The 19,695-nt window shown below is 42.1% G+C and overlaps 1 protein-coding gene across 6 annotated transcripts in view; it reads right to left on the bottom strand.

The window, feature by feature from the left end:
• Positions 1-3,704: 3,704 nt before the first annotated feature.
• Positions 3,705-19,695, bottom strand: part of COBL (cordon-bleu WH2 repeat protein) — a 273,635-nt gene continuing 257,644 nt past the window's right edge. For 4 of the 6 annotated variants that reach the window (XM_059728586.1, XM_019483862.2, XM_019483864.2 and 1 more), the window contains 5 exons: positions 18,459-18,553; positions 14,610-16,663; positions 13,690-13,809; positions 11,467-11,727; positions 3,705-5,042 (listed from right to left, as the gene is read on the bottom strand). In XM_059728586.1, the coding sequence (XP_059584569.1) occupies positions 5,025-5,042; positions 11,467-11,727; positions 13,690-13,809; positions 14,610-16,663; positions 18,459-18,553 (2,548 nt within the window). In that variant the 3' untranslated portion in view covers positions 3,705-5,024. The remainder of the gene's footprint in view (positions 5,043-11,466; positions 11,728-13,689; positions 13,810-14,609; positions 16,664-18,458; positions 18,554-19,695) is intronic. The other 2 variants (XM_019483861.2, XM_019483865.2) reach the window with 1 other exon arrangement.

Genomic DNA, 19,695 nt, shown 5'->3' with positions numbered 1-19,695 from the left:
GCACCTGTCAGTAGGGACCAGGGCACTGGGTGCAGAAGGCTGATCCCCTCCTGCACTCCCCACTTCAGTCTACTTGCCCTGCTGCCCACACCTCCCCACCCATGCCTACCCACAGTACCACTCGCAGGCTAGGCACATGGTTGAAACAAAAAGCTTTATTTCCTTAACACCCACCCCATCACTTCCCCTTCCCTGCTTAACAGAGCCCCCTCCCCAACAAAGAGACCTCTCTCCCTCTTTCCCCACCCACCAATAAAAAAACCACTTACAACATCAATACTATTTACAATGTCTCTGTTTTTCTGTCCCAGAGTGGGGGGGGGGGGAGCTGTGGGAGGCGGGCCTAGGGGTCAAAGTCTGGGGACAGGTGCCCAGCACCCCAGTCTTGGTTCATTCCCCTGTGGATCTGGGGGTCATGGCAACCCCAGGAGGTGGTGGGCTTGTGCTGCAGCTACCTGGGATGGTGTTCACTGAGGACAAGTGGTTCCCCCTCTGGCTGCCCCAATGCAGCCCCAGTATCCCTGTGAGGCATGTCTAGATCCCCAGTGCTTGCTCTCCACCAATGCACCCAGTCCAGAGTTCCTGAACATGTGTGCATCATGCGTGCTACCAACCCAGTCAGCACTCACAGGGGTGAAGGCCCCCTGGTGATTGACAAGTGCCTGTAGGACCACCAAGTGGAGCCCCGCTATAATAGGGGCGGTCTCCGTGGGGTGGGCAGGTCACTGGGATGTGTGTCTCTGTCCAGGGCCCTGATACACTGGGGGAATCCCAGTGCATGGAACCCTGCAACCACCACCTGGGGTGTCCGCCAGCATGTCCTGGAAGGTAATACACACCTCCAGGATGCCATCCCCAGTGGTAGCTTTGCCCACTCCAAACAAGTGCCCTAAATACTGCAGGCTGGTGGGAGTGGCCAGCTTGAGTAGTGCCAGAGCCAGACGGGTGTTGGCGGGGAGGGCCAGGCACATGCCAATGTCCTGGCGCTCTAAGTGGGGCCAGAGCTGGAAGAACAGGTAAGTGAAAGTGGCCCGGGTCATGCGAAAGGCACTGACCCACTGCTCATTGTCCAGGCACTGCTACCAGTCTTGGCTGGTGCAGCAGGCCCAGAGGTGGTGGGGCTGGAAGGCCAGGTCCCTGCATATATAGACACCTACCCAAATTTGCTTACTTCATGTTAGCTTAATGTGCAGTAAACCTAGTGATGACTAAATGCATGTGTAGACACACCCACTGGTACTACTGGTATGTCTGTGAGTAACAGCTAGTCACATTAGATCCTGAGTGAGCAAATTTTTTTTCTCTGAGGGCACTTGTAATGTTTTGCAATTACTGCTGTAGAACACTTCAAGAAGATTTTAAAGCCCAAAAGGCTAACATGTAACAAGGCCAACCCATTTACCCAAAAGGGGGATCTCAACTGAGACTTGCTAGTTGAGGAACAGCATGGTGTCATGTTACTATGGCCACATACTGTCATTTAGTTTCTCATGGAAGAGTTGATGCTCTTCCAGGAGACACCGTGAGTATACGGATTTTCAGGATTGTTTTCCCTGGGCAAAAATGGCTGCTCCAGGAGAAAAATAACCCAGGAACAACCAGGAATAAATCAGTTCCAGGAGAGTTTCTCCTGGCAGAGCAAATGTCTGTACACATTCTTTTCTGAGAGAAGTCACAGCATAGTCCTCCAGCATCCCAGGGTGCTTTGCACCTACTCTCCCCCTGGAAGACTGTGTGTCACTCTGGTGCATCAGGCAAACAGAAAGACCATGAGCCCTTCACAATCCCACATTGTGCTGACACTGAGCAATCTGGGTCAGCCAATCAGGGCTGCCCTGTACTGCTACCATCTATCTCTAAGATGACAAGGGGAATCTGCAGAGCACTTTGAGGTGTGTCCACATGAACCCCCTGCTGTGCAATGTCAGCACTGCAGGCTCTTTGCTCATCAAGGGCTTTGCATTGAAATGTCTGTTCAGCATCTCCGGGTAAGTTTTTCTACCAGGAGACAAACCTGGGAGAATTCTCTAAGGTCAGCTGAAAGTGTGTACACAACCTATGCCTGATTTCTTACTATGCCTGATTCCATAATGAGGAAATGACCTTGTCACAGGGAGAGACAAATGGGGGAGACCCCAAAGCCCAAGGGAGGAACCTCGGGGCCAGAAAACAGGTGAGGAACAGGAAAAGCAAAAGTAAAAAAAGAACACTTACTTGCAGCAAGACCAGAGGCAAAGCAGGAATGCCGGGAAAAGCCCGTGCGGGCCATTAGCTGCGGTTTCATTCAGCTGCGACTGGCTGGTGATGTCAGCAGCAATCACCGGCCGACACAGACAAAAAGGACGGCCCACAGAGAGGCGGGGGGTCGGACGCTGGGAGGAGTCCCGGCTGGAGGAGTCAGCTGGAAGGACAGTGCAGAGCGACAGGTGGATCCGATGCCTCATGCAGCAAGGGAAAAGCTGTCGGCAGCGGCGAAGACAAACCTGCACTAGGAGCAGGAGCTCCGGTGTGGGGAAAGGCAGGAAATGAAGAGAGAAGCAGGAGAAACCCCGGGACCAATAGCCTCCGCGGAGAAGGGAGAGACACTGGCCTTCTTTACAGCCTCCAAACAGGTGGGACGGTGGAGGGACCCGGGGTACTTGAAGAGATGCCCCAGAGGGAGGGGCAACATCATGACAGTCCAGAGAGAGGGCTGCAGGGTTGTGAAGACCCAGAGGGAGAGCTGCAGGGTTGTGAAGACCCAGAGACTGGGCTGCAGGCTTGTGAAAGCCCAAAGAGAGGGCAACGAGATCGTGAGGGCCCAGAGAGAGGGTGATGATACTGAAGGCCCGGAGAGAGGGTAACAATACCAAAAGACCCAGAGAGAGGGCGATGACATTGGAAAGGCACAGAGGGAGAGCAACCATAGCTAGGGCAGTAGGGACCAAGCCGCGGGGCTAGGGGTACAAGAAAGGACCCTATTGGTCAGATAGGAGCATGGGGTGTATCTTGGGCACGCACAGAGGGCACAGTGGTGGTGGTGGTTTTCTTGCGTTCGTCTTTTGTGTTTCCCCGTACCGGAAGGGGTTGAGGCGGAGGGAAGCGAGAAAAGTGGAATGAGGATCTGTACGCTTGTAGATTGAAAGACACTCGGGGTGCACAAGATCGGCCGCAGGATCTACAGTGACCTGCCAGGCTGGGTAAAGGGCGAGGTAGAGGGGAGGTGGAGCCTCGTGGAAGACCACTGAAGGGGATGAGTGGCCAGCGAGGGTAATCACGCAGTACTGAGCTCCTCACACTGAAGAAGATTCAAAGTCATGGCAGGCAAGAAGAGGGTGATCTGCGTTGCGTGTGAAGACCTCCTTGTAAGACCACCTGCGACAGCGGATCCTGGTGAGCACCCGAACCAGAGAGGCACAGAGCAAGATGTTCAAGGCCAGGTGGGCACAGACCACATGATGGCGGGGATGGGCCTGGCCGAATCTCCGAATCAGATTCGGCCGAATCGATTCTGGATAGTTATTCAAATCAGCTAATCGAATCACTGTCCCCTGAATTGGCCGAATCCGAAGCGAATACTAGCTGCTTTGCACAGGCCTACCTTTTTCTAGCTTGATCCAATATATATGAAGAAATGGAACACAAAGCAACACACTGCTGTTGTCTTTTATCCACAACTAGTATGCTCTGTAATTGCAAAATGTTAGGTACAGGACTCCTGCAGATCTTGTAACATTTTTTTATTTGTGGCACTAACAGGTATCAGTATTTTACAATATATAATATACAGTAACTAAGTGCAGGTGGCTATACAGTCTCTCTCTTTTTTAATGTTACATTACACAAATATGTTTTTAAATCCCAGCTCTGAAAAAAAACCAAGCAACTTCCATTCTGGTCTGGTAATTATAAAAAATTTAAATGTACAAACTTTCAATCCTCAGTTTCGTTACAGTATAGGAAATATGAAAAAAGACAATTTGATTTGTCCTTTTTAAGTTATCATTTAAATTTAACAAAATATTTTTAAAATATATACAAAGACAACTACGGAAGTAGTTAATATTTTTAAAATCTACTACTATAAATACCTGTGAAGCGGGGTGCTACAGCCATGAAGAATGAGAGGGACCAGATTATACTCAATTTATACCAGCTTGGGGACTTAGTCCTGTTCTTACAGATGTGAGTGAACACTGCTGCATTTGGGTGGGCATGAAGGACTCCCATATTTTTTGAATCTCTAAGTAGCATTTTAAAACCTCACAGTCCTTGCTGTAGATGAAGGTCCCTTTATTCTTAATTTAATCTTTCAATGTTGGAAGAACATCACAAATGTTACTAGGGTTCAGTATATCTCTGCAAGTTAATATCTATACGTCATATATCCCATAAGTAACTTCTCAATAGTACACCGCCTCAAATTCAGTATTGACTACGTGTATAGTGAATGTTCTAGAAAAAGAGTTCACCTAATTAGAAAAACCAGTGACTTCAGCATATGGCAATTAAGGCCTTTCAGAATGTACCATAACTTTTTTCTTGTGATTATTTTTTATGGATCTTTATTCTACTTTGTTCCCCTTACTGCTTATAACCATCTTCCAAATCAAAGAGCAGGAAGCAAATAAATGTTTGAAACAGTTACATATTTTAAAACAACTTAAAAATGAAGGAGTGTTACATTTCAGAGAGCTAGCAAAAAATCTTTTAATTTAGCCCATAAACATAATTAAGTATTAAAGCAGGACTACACAGTGTTTATATTCTTATTAACCTGCCAACAAGAATGGTTTATTGGCAAACTTAAATATTCAGAGGCAAAATGCAGTTTCTTGGCACAGTAGCTGTGCAGCAAAGCAACATATTTTTTCCCTTAGAACTATTATGCAGGAACAAACAGAAAATTAACTGCAACTTATTTTGGCCTGTAGACAGGGGAATAAACTGAACTTCTTGATGTTCTTTGCCACTTCAGTCCTTGAATTATGATCATGGGATCATGTGGGGTTATATTTTCCAATAACTTGTTCTTTATCCACGATTCAAACTAGCAGAGGGACCTATAACAAAGAAAAGCAAATAATAATCATTCAAGATACTTTTAAACTTCCAACTGCTGACTTTACTAACCAAACATTCTCTTGTGGGGCTATTTTATTATTATTTTTAAATCACCTCTCTTTATTAGAGCCAAGCAAATAGACTGCATTGAGTAATCCACAGTGTGAATTTCATGCCTTTTCCTTTATGTGGACTACGTGTGGTCAGATCAAAATTTCTCTGTCAGCTTGGTGGATTTCTACTTCTTCATTTATCTGATGAATTTCTCCATGGATTTATTTAACATTGGATTGATCACAAATGCTGATCATGTGTATTCAATGCTGAGCAGTGAAAATATAAGCTGTATTGGTTAGTTGTGATAGGTCACAAGAATGAGTTTTTTCCTTCCCTGGTTAGATGCGGAGAACTCCCATAGGCTCAAATACAGGAAAACACTTAAACATATGCTTATGGTTCATCCCTAGTCATGAAAACACTAAAGCATATGCTTAACTCTAAACACGTGTTTAAGTGCTTTTCTGAAATAGGGATGTTTCCTGAACCAGGGCCAATGAAAAGGCCCCGACCTTCAGAAATATGACCCAGAAATTACTGTCTGTGATATAACACCTAATACCCCCCCCACACACACACACACCCCCCACTTTTAAAAATAGAGGTCATATGGATGCAGTTATGCTGATGTGAAAATAGTGTTTTGCTCACTAGTAGCAATAGAGAACTTGGCCCTAGATAGGCAGAAATATCTTTTAATTTAATTTCTAATGTCAGTAGAATTATCTTATTCCTTTTGTCTATGCTGTGATCACTTTTTTTTTCTTTTTCTTTTTATGAAAGCCAAGAGTGAAAATAATGCATGTGCTTCTGACTGTAGTCTGTCATCTGTACTGGTAAGCTTTTCCTTCAAACAGAAGAGAGCCTGCATTTCATTTACAAAGAATGATTCCTTGGTGTATATGACAGGAGGGAAACTAAATATTTAGCACCAAAATTCAGTCAGGATCCATATGGTGCCCTCTATCTGCCTACATAAGTCTCAGGTGAAGTCAACTGGAGCCACATGCACAGAATGAGAAACAACATGGCCTATTTATTTCTAAAAAACTGACAGCACCCTGCGTACATGTGCAAAGACATGAGAAGAAGCATTATAACATAGACAGAACATTCTATGTGGGAAAAAACAAATCTTGCATTAAAAAGCTATAAAATTAAATATGCTTTAAAACCAGGTTTTAATCAAACAGGTTGTATGCTACATGTTGACTTTGGAAATGTGAATGTCACTCTGCTTCCTGCAGTCTTTTCATTGCATGTAATAAAGTAAACCCTCTGCTTATGAAAGCTTATGCCATACATCTCTGACTTATTCTACAAGGTACCAATCTACCCTGCCTTCCGCCAGACTTAAGACTAATATAGCTAATGACCTCTCTCACCATGCACAGTGACAAAGCAACTATTAAAAAAAAAAAGATCTTTGCCAAAAGGATCACAGAACTCAGGGAAATGTATCAAAACCAAGGAGGAAACATATACAGATAGTGTCTTGCTTGTGCTTGACTGTTCCTGCAAGTCCCTAAAATGACATTACTTTGCCTGGCATTCTCTGGGTGATGAGAGCAAAGCCTCTTTGCTGCAGCCCTTAAATATTAAGGCAGTCGGTATTAGCCTGCAGCAGCCTTCCTCTTTCCTTCCTGCACCATGGATCTTTAATCTCCAGGTTCTGAGTCTGGAACAAACAGATCTGTAACCAGCATTGAGGTCAAGCAGCTGCCTCTTCTCAGCTATTATCAGTGCTTGAGTGGTTGTTGGAATGCTTCTTATTTAGGTGAGTGCATTTCCTTTCCTGCTTGCCTTTCCTTACATACGCACCATATTCACACACACATACCCACCCAACACACACCCCTATAATCTCAAGAAAGTCATCTCCTCTTTTACCACCTGATCTACTAATCATATTATTTGCCAACAGGACCTTTTAATTCTAGAGTACTCCAAGAAGAGGGGCAGAAAGACACAGAATTTAAAAGTCTAAATTGCTTACAACACTGCACTACAACAGTGCAATCAAAAGCTAATCGAGGGCTTGACATGGAATTATGGGGTCTTCTTGGGTAAATGGCTGCCTGGGAACACAGGAGACTGGACTTGATGGTCCAGTATGTCCCTTCTAGTAACAAAAAACATTAGCAAGGCAGCCCCAAAACAAGCCGTGTCCTCACATAGTTCCATCTGGTTTTCTGATAAACAAAGCAAAATGAAGCAAGTGGGCAGACCACTGCAGCCCCAGTAGCACAAAATCCACCTACAACCTGTCTTTACGAACAAGAGGCCCAGAAGCAGACTGAGGCTGCAGTGGTAAAGGAAGCATATTGGAGCTCTTCCACAAAGACAGCCTCAGGTAAATCTCAGCCAGCAGAACTATTCTTTGCTGAGAACCTGTTAATCAGCTAAGAGTGCCTATCTCTTGACTGATAAAAGGCAGTAATTCCCAGCCTTCACAGGCTCAAGGGCAACGATACCGAGCAAGTAACAGGTAGCTGGCAAAATCATACTTTGCTCTCCCTGTCAATTTCTGTTTTAATTTGTTAATTTCCAATGCCTACAAGCATCACTGTAGGGTCCCACAGACAATGCATTTCCTAAGAAGAGTGGATTGGAGACCACAGATACAAAGAAATATGAACACAAAGGGCTAACATGGGAAAAACCATCATCTGACTTCGAAAAGTTCACTAAATCAGAGCAGAGGTAGGCATGTCACCCAAGAACCATCCCCATCCCATGTGCCTTGAAGGAATTTAACCCAATTTCCCAAACAGAAGGAACAGAAAATTCAGACACAGTTCAGCCCACTAGTTAGGAAACTAACTTCTTCCTCACCACTTGACCCAGGTAAGTCTAGGGAAGAACCTCTGGCCTCAGGATGTCAACCAGGGTAACCAATGTCTCCTTCACAGTAAACAAGCCACCAACTAAACTGAAGAATACAGCATTAGAAAATGGAATGCAGACAAAGCAACTAGTTAAAGCTCCTGATGACTTCCTACTCCCTCTTTTTCTGGAAGGCATATCTAGAGGGTTAGGGAACCCTAACTTCAACAGCACTCATGTCTTCTTACATACTAGATGCCTCATCTTCTAGGTCCAGCGGAGCAGAAATCACAAGTGGTCCTACTGATGAATGTCCAGCCACTGGTGGTACAGTAATAACAAATCTCCCTGTGCCCTTCACCACCATCTTTCTGATGATGCTAATGCTATGTGTAGAAAATGTTGGATTAACTGGAGCAGTACTGAGCCACAGTACAGTTATTCCTATTAAGCAGAGCTCGACCAGATATGCAGGTAATTGTGCCTCACCACCATGCAAAGCTGCAAAAAAGGTACATACTCCTTTATCCTCCCTTTTAACTCATACAACCTATTGTCTGGAGAAATCATAAGATGCTACAAAATCATCTACCACCAATGTGCAGCTATCACATTCTCTTCCCCCCACTACACCTGCATTCTAAGCAAGGTGTCCCTATGTCAGGAAAAGAGCACCAGATGGAGAAGTACAAAAAACTAGAACTCTTGGTTCCAAAATGATACCTTTTATTAGACCAACTGGAAAAGTACACCGCAGATGGAAAAGAGCGTTTGGCTTTAGTCTATTCCATAACACACAGAACTAATATCAACAGGAATTGGATGGAAGCCCCCTGAAAATGTGTAAATATTGTAGCCCTACCAACTGTCAAGGGTAACTGGGACTTGTACTGCTAAAATGACATGAGGCCATGCAGGATTTACCATTATTCTCGCATATGCAGACTGCCACAGCAGTAGCAATAAGGAATAGTTTATTCCATCTTGGGTGGAGCAAAAATTTGTTCCTTTTCATTTTGCAAAAGAGCTGTGGGTGAAGCACTCTTGGTCTCCCTGGTGTTAAGACTATTACAACAATACAGTCTACCCTAAGAATGCAATCACTATAATGTGGAAGTAGGTGTAACATCTGGCAAACTGTCTAACACATGACAAAGGGCACATGAAGAGCTTAGAACTGCCTTCATGGCCTGTCTGCCCACACACTACAGAATAGGTCCTGACCCTGATCTATAAACTTTAATGGACTGGGGCCAGGCTACTTTAATGGCTCTGGGGCCACAGAGACCACCAAAACTTCAAGAAGACAGCTAAACTCCTCAGGGCTAATGCCGATGGAGGGATCTAGGTTTATTACTGGAATAATCAGAATCAGGTTCATGGCTATGGAACTCTTTGCTGGAAGAACTTGGGCTGACAATAATGCTGGCTGAGCTGAGACCTAATATGCTTTAAAAAGCACATCTCCAGGAAAAGTATGGATATAGAAAAAAAATACATGCATAAGTTACCCTTGAACACCTAACAAAACTCTTCTTTAAGAAGGTGTAATGGAGACAGAAAATACTATATTTTCCACCCTTTTGTTTCTACAGAAGCTTGTTAGGTGTTTTCCTACCAAAGGTGTTTTATACATATCTAAAACAACATATCATGTAATTCTACCCATGTAAAAATAATCACACAATCTATTTTATTTTAGCATGCTGATGTAGTAAGACTCCTTAAAACACTAATTTGTTTGTGTAATTCTAAAGAATTTAAGCCTTATAAGAACTAGATGTTTTAAAGGCATAGTATCATTTGATAGTACAGTACTTTTGGTTTGTTTTATAAAGGGCAAGGCTAAACCATATACATATGCTTATGATTTGCATCAGATAAGTCACAAGGTGAGAAAGCTCCATCTGTGTTGGTAAATACCCAAGTCATTGGGCCAAAGTCCATCTAGCTTACTGCTGTGTAATACTGGAATAACTCAACTGAGGCTAATGGGCTCCATTTGTTTCTTACTTAAATCAGAAGTAACTTCATACTAGGGAAAGGAGGATCTAACTCAGAGCTACAAGGAGTTACTCTGAAAAATACAGCTATGTAACTAATGAGAATAATATTTGGCTTGCTGGGAGTTGTACCCATATAAATGGATGAAGACTGAAAGCCATAGGGCCCGAGTCTGATCTCAAACCAACCTAGTACTCTTGTTATTCTGTGGATTTCAGCAGAGTTAACTCCGACTCACACCAGAACTTGCAAGACTAGACATTTCCTGGTGTGTGATTCTGCATAGAGCCCAGGCCCGTTTTCCTCAGAAGACCCTATTTCGAAAAGATAAGAAAACTACCAGTATACATGATATGCCTTAAAACAGGCACTGTCAAAGGTATCAGCTTCAAAATTTGACCTCCAAACATCCTTAGTGATGCATGATTCAACTGAAAGTATTGGCTCCCCAAATCAAAGTAATGCTAGGAATTAAAGTGAAATAGTTACATCTAAGGCTGCTGAAAGACATGGAAAAACAAAACAAAACAGTGCTCTACCGGATGAGGAACCATGTCAGTTTGACCCAGCTCCCCAGCGTCTGTATAAATCATGCGCTTTGGTGGTGCTTTTTGGTGCTTTTCCATCAGCTATTAGATAAAAGGCCAAAAAGCCCTGCTGAAGCACCCGATCTGTACAGATTGGGTGAGCTGGGTCAGACTGACGTGGTTCCTCTTCTGGGCAGGTGCTCCACTCAGCGTGGGAGCAAGCAAGCTGAAAGTAAAGCACCCCCCCCCCCCACCACATCTGTCAGCAGCCAAAATTGCTTTGCTACTGGTGTTTCAGAAGTGAAAAGGGGGAAAACGTGCATGCCACATTCTGATTTATCTGACTAAAACGGTCTTGTCCAAAAAGTGGCAAAGGTCATCTTAATTTTTTTCTAAAATGTATTCTGTTAAATGAACTCTTTTTTTAATCCACAGCTTTGATAGCAGCCTTTAACTGCCTGAAGGGTGGTTCCATCCTCCAAACAGGATGGAGTTAGACTTGTTCCCAGTTGTGACAGATGACAGAACAAGGAGCAATGGTCTCAAGTTGCAGGAAGGGAGATTAAGGTTGGATATTATGAAAAACTTTTTTCACTAGGAGGGTGGTGAAGCACTGGAACAAGTTACCTAAAGAGATGGTGGAATCTCCATCCTTGGAGGTTTTTAAGGCCCAGGTTGACAAAGCCCTGGCTGAAATTATCTAGTTCGGGATGAAGTTAACCTCTTACTCATCTCTGTGTATCTGCAATTACATGATATAATATGAAAAGGGTAGGTGCTACACGGTCAATTAAACTCAAACTATGTTTGCATATGTGTATACTTGTATGTATATAAGTGTATATATAGCCCAGTCTCCCTGCAGCAATTAAAGGATGTTATATAGCTTTTTAATTGGACAAGAAAGGGGATTAAAAATGTGGCTAGCACAGCTTACAAGCTTTGCATTCACAGAGCAGTACAGCAATTTCTGGCAGTTTCAGCTGGCAATACAGAATGACTCTTTTACCTTTTTTAACCTTGCTGCTCCAGTGCCAGAGCGAATGGCCTCCATTAGTGCTTGTCTTGCCTCCCCAGGGTTACTTTCAGCAGTGGTTGAGAATGTGGGGGCGGCTGTTATAGACAGGTGGACTGGTGGAGGTGGGGGTGGTGGTGGCTGGGCAGGGGGTGGTGGGATAGAAAGCTCCTCTGCCCAGGAATTTTCTTTATTTTGTGAGGCCACGTCTGCATTTTTGAAGCTCCGTAGCTCGTCAGAGGCTGCTGATGAGATCTGTTAATGATACAGTTGTAGATGAATTGTTGATATCATACATAACTGACCTGCACATTATTTGACATTTGATGCATTTTAAATTCACTACTCATGGCTTGAGCTTGTTCCAACGATGTAAAACATGTATAACTTATGTTTGCTCATTGGTTTAAACATCTGTTACTACTCTCTCACATCACTCAAGTGGGCTGATTACCAGGATCAAGGATTTGGCACTGACTCTGTCTCAGAAACTCAATCTTTATTTACTGTGAACTCTAGCATCCTGTAACTCTTCTTGGCATGTAAGGTAAGAGGCTGAGAGTTGGAACTGGGAATGACCACAAGGATTTTGCAATCAAGAAGATGTATGAGGATTGCAGTCGCCACCCAGGAATCTTGTTACTCTTGGTAATATGTACTGCATGATGGTTATAATGAATGAGAGAGAGCTGGGCTCTCAGATTTGGCTCCATTTTAAAATTGCTATTAAATCTGAACACTCCATCCAAAATGAAAAGGAAATGGGACTGGAAAGAACTATTTGAAAGTAAATGGGAAAAGCCAACCTGACTGCTTTTTCCAAGAAAGGTTTTCTGTGAAATTCCTGAACCTAACATTTCTGCCTGAATTATATGTGGGGAAGCTCACTCCCTTGCAAGCAAGAATGGAGGAAAGGGAATTTTTAAGCAAAGCTGGCTTGTGCTTTATCTTCAACTCCCTCCACATATATTTTTGTCTTTTACAGTATATTCATAATAATTGAGGTTAGCTTGAAAGCCTATATTTAGCATATATTTAGCATTTATCATGGTGTTATGTATCTTCAAAGCATTTGGCATCTATCAACAAATGCATTCTCATGTATGACAAAGAAAGTAAATATCATCATCATTGTCATCCCAACTTCACCGATAGCAAAACAGAGGCAGAAGAGCACAAAATTAACTGCTTCCCTCAAGGGAAGCAGTTTTAAAACAAGGAATAGAACTCAGGAGCTCCTGTATTCCATTCCTGTGCTCTGACCACTGGGAAACACATACATATTATGCTGATTAGCAAGGGTCCCATGCCCAGCAGCTTGATACGGTGTATGTAGCTGAGAGATGTAGTTAGCCATGTTAGTCTGAAATCAAGGCAGAACGCAAGGTAGGCTTGTACCTTATAGAATAACCAAATCAAAGAGGTATAGCAGAGGGCTTACTTCATAGCAGAGGGCAATATATTAAAGTTTATAACTATTTATAAGTCCTGTATTAAAGCTTATATTTTACCTCTCTGATTTAGTTTATAAGGTTAGACTGCCTTCTGTCTATGCAAAAGCTGTCTTTACAATGGGATGGCTGCACTCTTGGCTGTTTTTTCACTGCCCCTGGTGTCAGTCTGAAAGGAAGCTAACTGCCCTACTAGCTGTGAGGTCTATGTGGCATTCATAGCTGCTTTGAGGGAAGAGAAAACCAGAGCAACATAAAGAACATGAGGAATGCTGACTGGTGAGTATTCAGTGATCTGCTACTATTACAGATACTTGGTAATGCCTTAAGTGACTGGGCAAAGGAGAGGGAAACCTCCTAATCAAATACACTTCTTTGGTGGGTTAGTGAGTTTGATGGAAGCATGGGCTGGAACAATTCAGGCCCTGGTTATTAAATATTATAAATGCTTTCATGATCAGATAGGTGTCATTTTTAAAATCTAATGAAACCTAATGTCTGCAAATATGTAGTGTGCCATACGTAGCCATGATTTCCCAAAATGTTTGACTACAGCCACAAGTGCACAATTCCAGTGGTCAATAAAATTCTACAGCTGTCATAACTTTACCCCAGAAAACATTAAGATCCTGTACTGTGTAATCCTCTTTTTTCTAAAACCCTCCCTTTGCACTACAACTTATGCTGGATGTTTTCCAGGTTGCTGGAAACACATTCTCAGTGGGAACCATCTATGAGTAGAGCACTGATCCTCTCTATTTCTTACCTTTTTCAGCCCTGAGATGCCACTGTGACCTCTAATTGCTGCAAGCAGGGCTGACTGCTCATTTTCTGGCTCACTATGTGAAGGCTTCTGCTGACTTCCATTCATCATGCTGTCTGAAATCTAGAACAGGATCACAATAGACATCATCAATTTGGTGCTAGAGATTTACTTAAAGACAGTTTGGGAAACATTATTAAAAGGTGCTTGGGGCATATTTTTATATGGTGAGCTGCATGGGTAGGCACCATGTCTCCTTTTGGACCTGCTGCTGCAGCAATCCTTGCTGACACTAAATTGTATTGGCCAGGCTGACATAAGAACGCATTACTACTGCGCAGTCAGTGTCACCAGGAACCCGTGCAGGGATACTACAGCACAGTAATGCCAGATACTGCGCAGTCATTTAGTACTTGGGTATGCAAGTACTAAATGACTGCGCAGTAACAACTGCATAGTCTGTGTCTCATGTAGATGTGGCCATAGATTCATAAAAGTGAGCTCACCGAGTTATATTTTGCACAGGGTTGCAAGTCCTTTGTGTACTACATTGAACTAAGCTCACTTTCAGTGCCTAAGTAATAACTCTGGATAATCAAAAACAACTTATCTGTCATTTGCATGTATTTATATATCATCTTCATGCTATTTTTATCCAACCTTCAGAAACACAGGTTAGGTTTTCAGGCTAACTAACCTCAAATACTTCTTCTCCCTTTATACTATATGCTCATTCTCCTCTGCAGCAGCTAAAAGGTTGCATAACACTACATTATGTGCAGGACAACCAGTGGCCTGGTTCCACATTTTGCCCTCATACATTTTTAAAACATAATGTGCAGTCCAGCCCATCACCAGTTATAAAGCTGCCAGGGGTCGACTAGTGTAAATACAGGATTCTCCAAGCTGGAATGTCCTTTTACCTTTCGCAGTCTTTCTTTTCCTCCTCCGGTCTGAATGGCCTCCATTAGTGCAGTGTGCAGAGATGTATCTTTTAGAACTGGTTTCTGAACAACTGGTTTGAACTTCTTCTTTAGCCCAAAGATATTGGTTTGTACAGTGATATCAGACTCATTGACATTACCCAGTAATATACCATTGGGTTTCTCTTCTCTTTCTAAATCACCATTGTTGTTAGCAGATGCAATGTTTAACTCAGATGAGACTTTTAAAGAGTTTCCAGGAGGCTTGTCCACAACCTGCCATTTTGTGGCACTCAAAGATGAACCAGAAGAGAAGCTGGGTACATGGAGACCAGGTGATCTGAGGTGTGAGGAAGAATTGGTTTGGTCCCTATGCTCAGATTTCTGATCAAATACAGGCTTTGTCTTTTGTTTGCTGTTAAGCCTGTGATCATCTTTTGCAAAACTGTTATCCATCACTGAGGTTTTAGTAAGTGGTACATTGACACTCTTTTTATAGAAGCCAACAGGAGTTGCTTGATTCAGTGCCCTGACATTTAGAGCTTTGTTTTCTTCTGCAAAATTATCACCAAGTGTAAACCTGTTGGATGCTTTCTGATTGCAAGTAAAAATATTTGAATAATCTTTGCTTGTTTCTATTGATTGTGTTTCTTCCAAAGGGCTGTTTTTGGCCACAATAATGTTTTTTTGGGGGGAATGTTCTGCTTCAATTTTCATTCCTCTCTCTTCATGGTTATTTTCTTCTTTGTCATGACTGAGTGTAGAGTCAGCCTTAAATGTAGGTGAAGTAATATACTTTGCAATGGCAGAAGCAACATATTGGCTTGAAGTTCTTCTATAAGGCTTTAGAAATGGGAACTCTGTCTTGTTCCTGTTCAGTACTGGAGCTATGGATGTTTTCACCTGAGACTGTGTGGTTGCATGAGGCTGTTTGATTTTTTCAGTTTCAAAAGACCTTTTAGTCACCCTGGATGCAAATGTTTCTGGTGGTATTGGTTTTACATCTGTGGGAGAGAGAGGTGTGCTTTCAGGTTTCACAGTAAAAGGTTTAGAGTTTGTGGTAGCTACTGTCTTTTTAGAAGTATGTTCTATGCACTCATCATGTTGCTTTTCCATAGAGTTTGACCTCCAGAATGCTCTTATTCTCCCAATGAAAGGTTCCTCCATTTCACTGGTAGAAGCATCTGGTATGTTCTTACCACCACCAGCATTTGGACTTACAAGATTGCCTAGCTCATCTATCTTAATGGCACCAGTGGAGAGAGATGTACCTTTATCAAAATGTTTTATTTCAGGTTTGGGAGGGACAATTTTAAAGGTTGTCAGACCTACTCTGGGTTCATAGCTTGTTACTGTATATGTACTATGAGCACGCTGACACCACATGGGTGCTGACTGAGTATCTTCTTTCTCTTCTGCGTTTTTTGCTGAAGTTTGCCTGAATTCCAATTCTGTTTTTATTTTGTTTTGAGATCTTTCTAGATTATTTTTTTCATTAAACACATTGGGTCTCTCTTTCTCTGCACTGCTTTCAGTTGCAGGCTTGAGGTCAGAAGAAATTAACTTAGGTCTACATTCCTTGGACCTAACATAATTTTTATAGATCCTTTCTAGCCCCAGATATTTCTCATTTCTTTTGTCAAGTGAGACAACATGAGACTCAAACATATCTCTCCTTTGTCCTATAGGCAGAGATTTGAAATCAATTTCAGATGACTTCTGATGTATTAAATCTTCTGAAATATGTAGAGATCTGCTGTCCACATGGTCCTTATCAAAAGAACCTGCATTGTTATTTTTATTAGTAAAGTTTCCTACATTAACTGAGTCAACTGAGAAATCTTCTATGCCATCTTCATTAGGGAGTAGAGCATTTTCTTTGTTTCGAGGTGCTGCGAAGTCATTAACTCTTGGAATCTCATCTATGACTGTTACTGGAACAGAACAGGCAAGCACTTGAGCGGTGTTGACATTGCTTGTACGTGGGCTTAACACTTCATTTACGTGATTGAATACGGAATCACTATCTGTGTCATAATGGCCAGCTTCCAGTGCTGCAAAATATATAAACAAAACTATTCATTTATTGGTACTATATATTTAGTTTTTTGGTATGACTATAAACTGCATGGAACTGGAGGGCCTGGTGGCAACATGGTGGGGCTACTTGTGGTGGGGTAGCTCCTATAAAATACCACAATGTTGCAACCCCTAGAGTAAGGCAACTATACGGTGCCCCAAAACCCCAGTGTCATGTGGGTACATCTTGGTTGGAGAAAGGCTAAGGGACATCACCCTGATGGAAATGCATCCTTGCTGAGGTGTAAGGCAGTCATAGCACCTCTAATCTGTTGTCTGGCAGAAGCTACAACCATTGACACACTGAACATCTGGACTCTGTTTGGCCTTTGGACTCTGTCTCGATGGTCTAAACTTTAGACTCTAAAGGGGGCATGGTAGGCCTAGGACAGCCTCCACTCCAGCATACTCTTGCCTAGGCATACGCGCTGAAGGTCTTGGTGTGATGGTCGCATAGACCTCTTGCACATACACCATAATCCAGAGGATCGATGGTTGCCAAGAACATGCAACATCACTTTCAATTACTCAGAGATGGCTTATATTCTCTTAAGAAAAAGCAGGTGTTTTGGTTATATTAATTACAACTTACATGTTTCTAAGAATCTTAGTAAGCTTATAAGCTTATAAGCTCCTGTTGCGTGAGAGAGAGCTTTCTGGATACATTTTACTGTTTGGTTGCTGATTATGATCATCAAATATGTGTATTCATTCATTGCAGTTAGTGGGAAATAGACACGTGCAGTTGAGGGCAGCATTTAGACTTCTGTTCATACTTTATCTTTGACTAATTTCGCTCCATCACCATATTACTGCAAAGGAGAAGCATTTCTGAGAACCAGCAAACAACTCCAAATTATGATTCCCAAACCCGGTTAGTAATTACAACACATCTGAAGGATTTCCTCAAGCTAGCATGCAAAGAAACAGAACTTGTATTTCTTCTTTTACCAGGCTGCCTTCATCATTCAGGAATCATTCAGCTGCATTGTGCAAGAAGCTGTTGGATGAAATTCTTTTTTCAATTACTTTAATGTATATCAAGAGTTATTCCACAGCAGCTAATGGAATCACAGGAGTACAAAACTTTCAGAAATGAGTTAGGTTCACTAAATTCTAAGGTAATGCAAAATTATGAGTGGTTATAAAAAGGTTTTTGTTTTATAAAAATGTGCAGTATTTTGCTTTACTATAGAAGACTGGTGCTCATGTGATGACATTTTCTCTCTTAACTTTACCTGTCAGGATGTTAGATGTTTAACTTCAAACCAAGCAATGGATTCAATTGAAATACTTTTATATAAGAAAGTCTGCCATCACTCACTCTATTCTTATGAACTACAAAATATCAGCTTATGTGATGCAGAATGATGGATTCTGCTTCAAAGCTACAGTTATGGCATATTGGTCAGGTTTAGGGTCAAATTCACTACTTATATAACTTCACTGAAGTCAGTAAAATTATTCCAGAAAAAAATTGGCCCATAAAATATTGCAGATTCCTTTCTAGTAACAGGTGCTCAGATACAGGGATGATATCTATAAACGTATTTGCAAAAATATGTAGCTATAGCCTAATATATGTGTTTGCTCTATTAGGAAAACAAAACATAGCATCAAGTTATAGAGCACAGGCCAGTTTCTGGCCTTGGATCTGTATGTACCTCCCATAAACTCAGTGAGAACATTGCGCATACATTTGAGGGTAAAATCTGGCCTTGTGTCCCTTTGCTATTCCTTTTGCAGTTCAGAGATAATATTGTTTCATACCCCCTAAATTGTCATCCAGTTCAACCAAAGTCTGTTGGAGTCGTGCAGCAATGTCATCCTCATTGTCACTCTTAGAGGCAGCCATTTCATCTCTACTGAAAGAGAATAAAAAGTTATTTTCCTTGTTGCCTAAAATCTGTTCTCATTTCAACATCTTTTGCTCCATTTAAGATGCACAGCACATACCCCAAAGAACAAAAACCTTGATGCTCTAGAGACTTGTGTCCAGATACCTCCAAGGCTCTTATTAAAAGCAGCTTTGCACTGTGGGATTTGTGTAGTTCCTGAGTGTGATCAGTGTGCTGTTGATCACAAGATTAATCTTAATAAAGTTTGTCACAATGAAGCAGCATGTTGTTTCTGCAAAGTCCACATTTGAGTAGCACAGATCAAAGGACAACGTGCAAATAAGAAAGCCTTTTGCATCTCCATGTTGCTTTAAAATTGACCAGCGCATGCACTATCTACACACTATAAGTAAATCTGAATTGTAATTAAAAATTAAACAAGACAAAGTCCTGTTAAACATCTACTTTTTATTCTGAGGTGGGAGGAAGGAACGTATTTTTTCTGGAGATGTCCCTGATTATATATATTTTGGGCCTAATAAACGAAAAACATTTAGTAAAAGTATACAGTGGCTTATAATCCTTTCAACTTCCAAATATTTCTCTAATTTCTCCTTTCATCCTCAGCATTTGTTTATTTTCCTTTCTCACGCCTCATGTGGAGCTGTAACACTACAGCCTGGAACATCCCAGTTAGGTCTTGTCCCTGTGACTAGACTAGAAATTATAATAATTTTGTGATGATATCATTTCCTTCTTCAAACCTTTTCATTGGCTTCTCCTTGCCTGCTACAAATGTTAGGCTTTCTATTTCTGACCAAAGAGCTGTACAATTCAGCTCTCCCCTTCTTATGCTTTTCCCCAGTCTCTTTGCATTATGTGTTAGGGGTAGGGTGACCACATTTCTCTAAGTGTCAAAATGTGACTCTCCGCTGCCTCCTTCCTCCCTCCCTCCAGAATATCTGCATGTTCAGCCATCTCCAAGCTTTGGTATATAAATAATATATACTGAACACATTGGAGACCAGGCAGGTTGGGGTGTGGAACGATGAACAGTGGAGAGGGGAGGAGGATGAAGAAGTCCCAGGACAGTCCTGTTTTAAATGTGTGTCTTGGGCATCCTGGTGAAAACAGGACAAAAGCAATAATTTGGCCAAACTGATTGGATA

This window comes from Alligator mississippiensis, chromosome 5 (genome assembly GCF_030867095.1).
Source record: "Alligator mississippiensis isolate rAllMis1 chromosome 5, rAllMis1, whole genome shotgun sequence".
NCBI classification, from domain to species: Eukaryota; Metazoa; Chordata; order Crocodylia; family Alligatoridae; genus Alligator; species Alligator mississippiensis.
The sequence above is the reverse complement of the archived record's forward strand: the minus strand, read 5'-3'. Positions and strand labels throughout refer to the sequence as shown.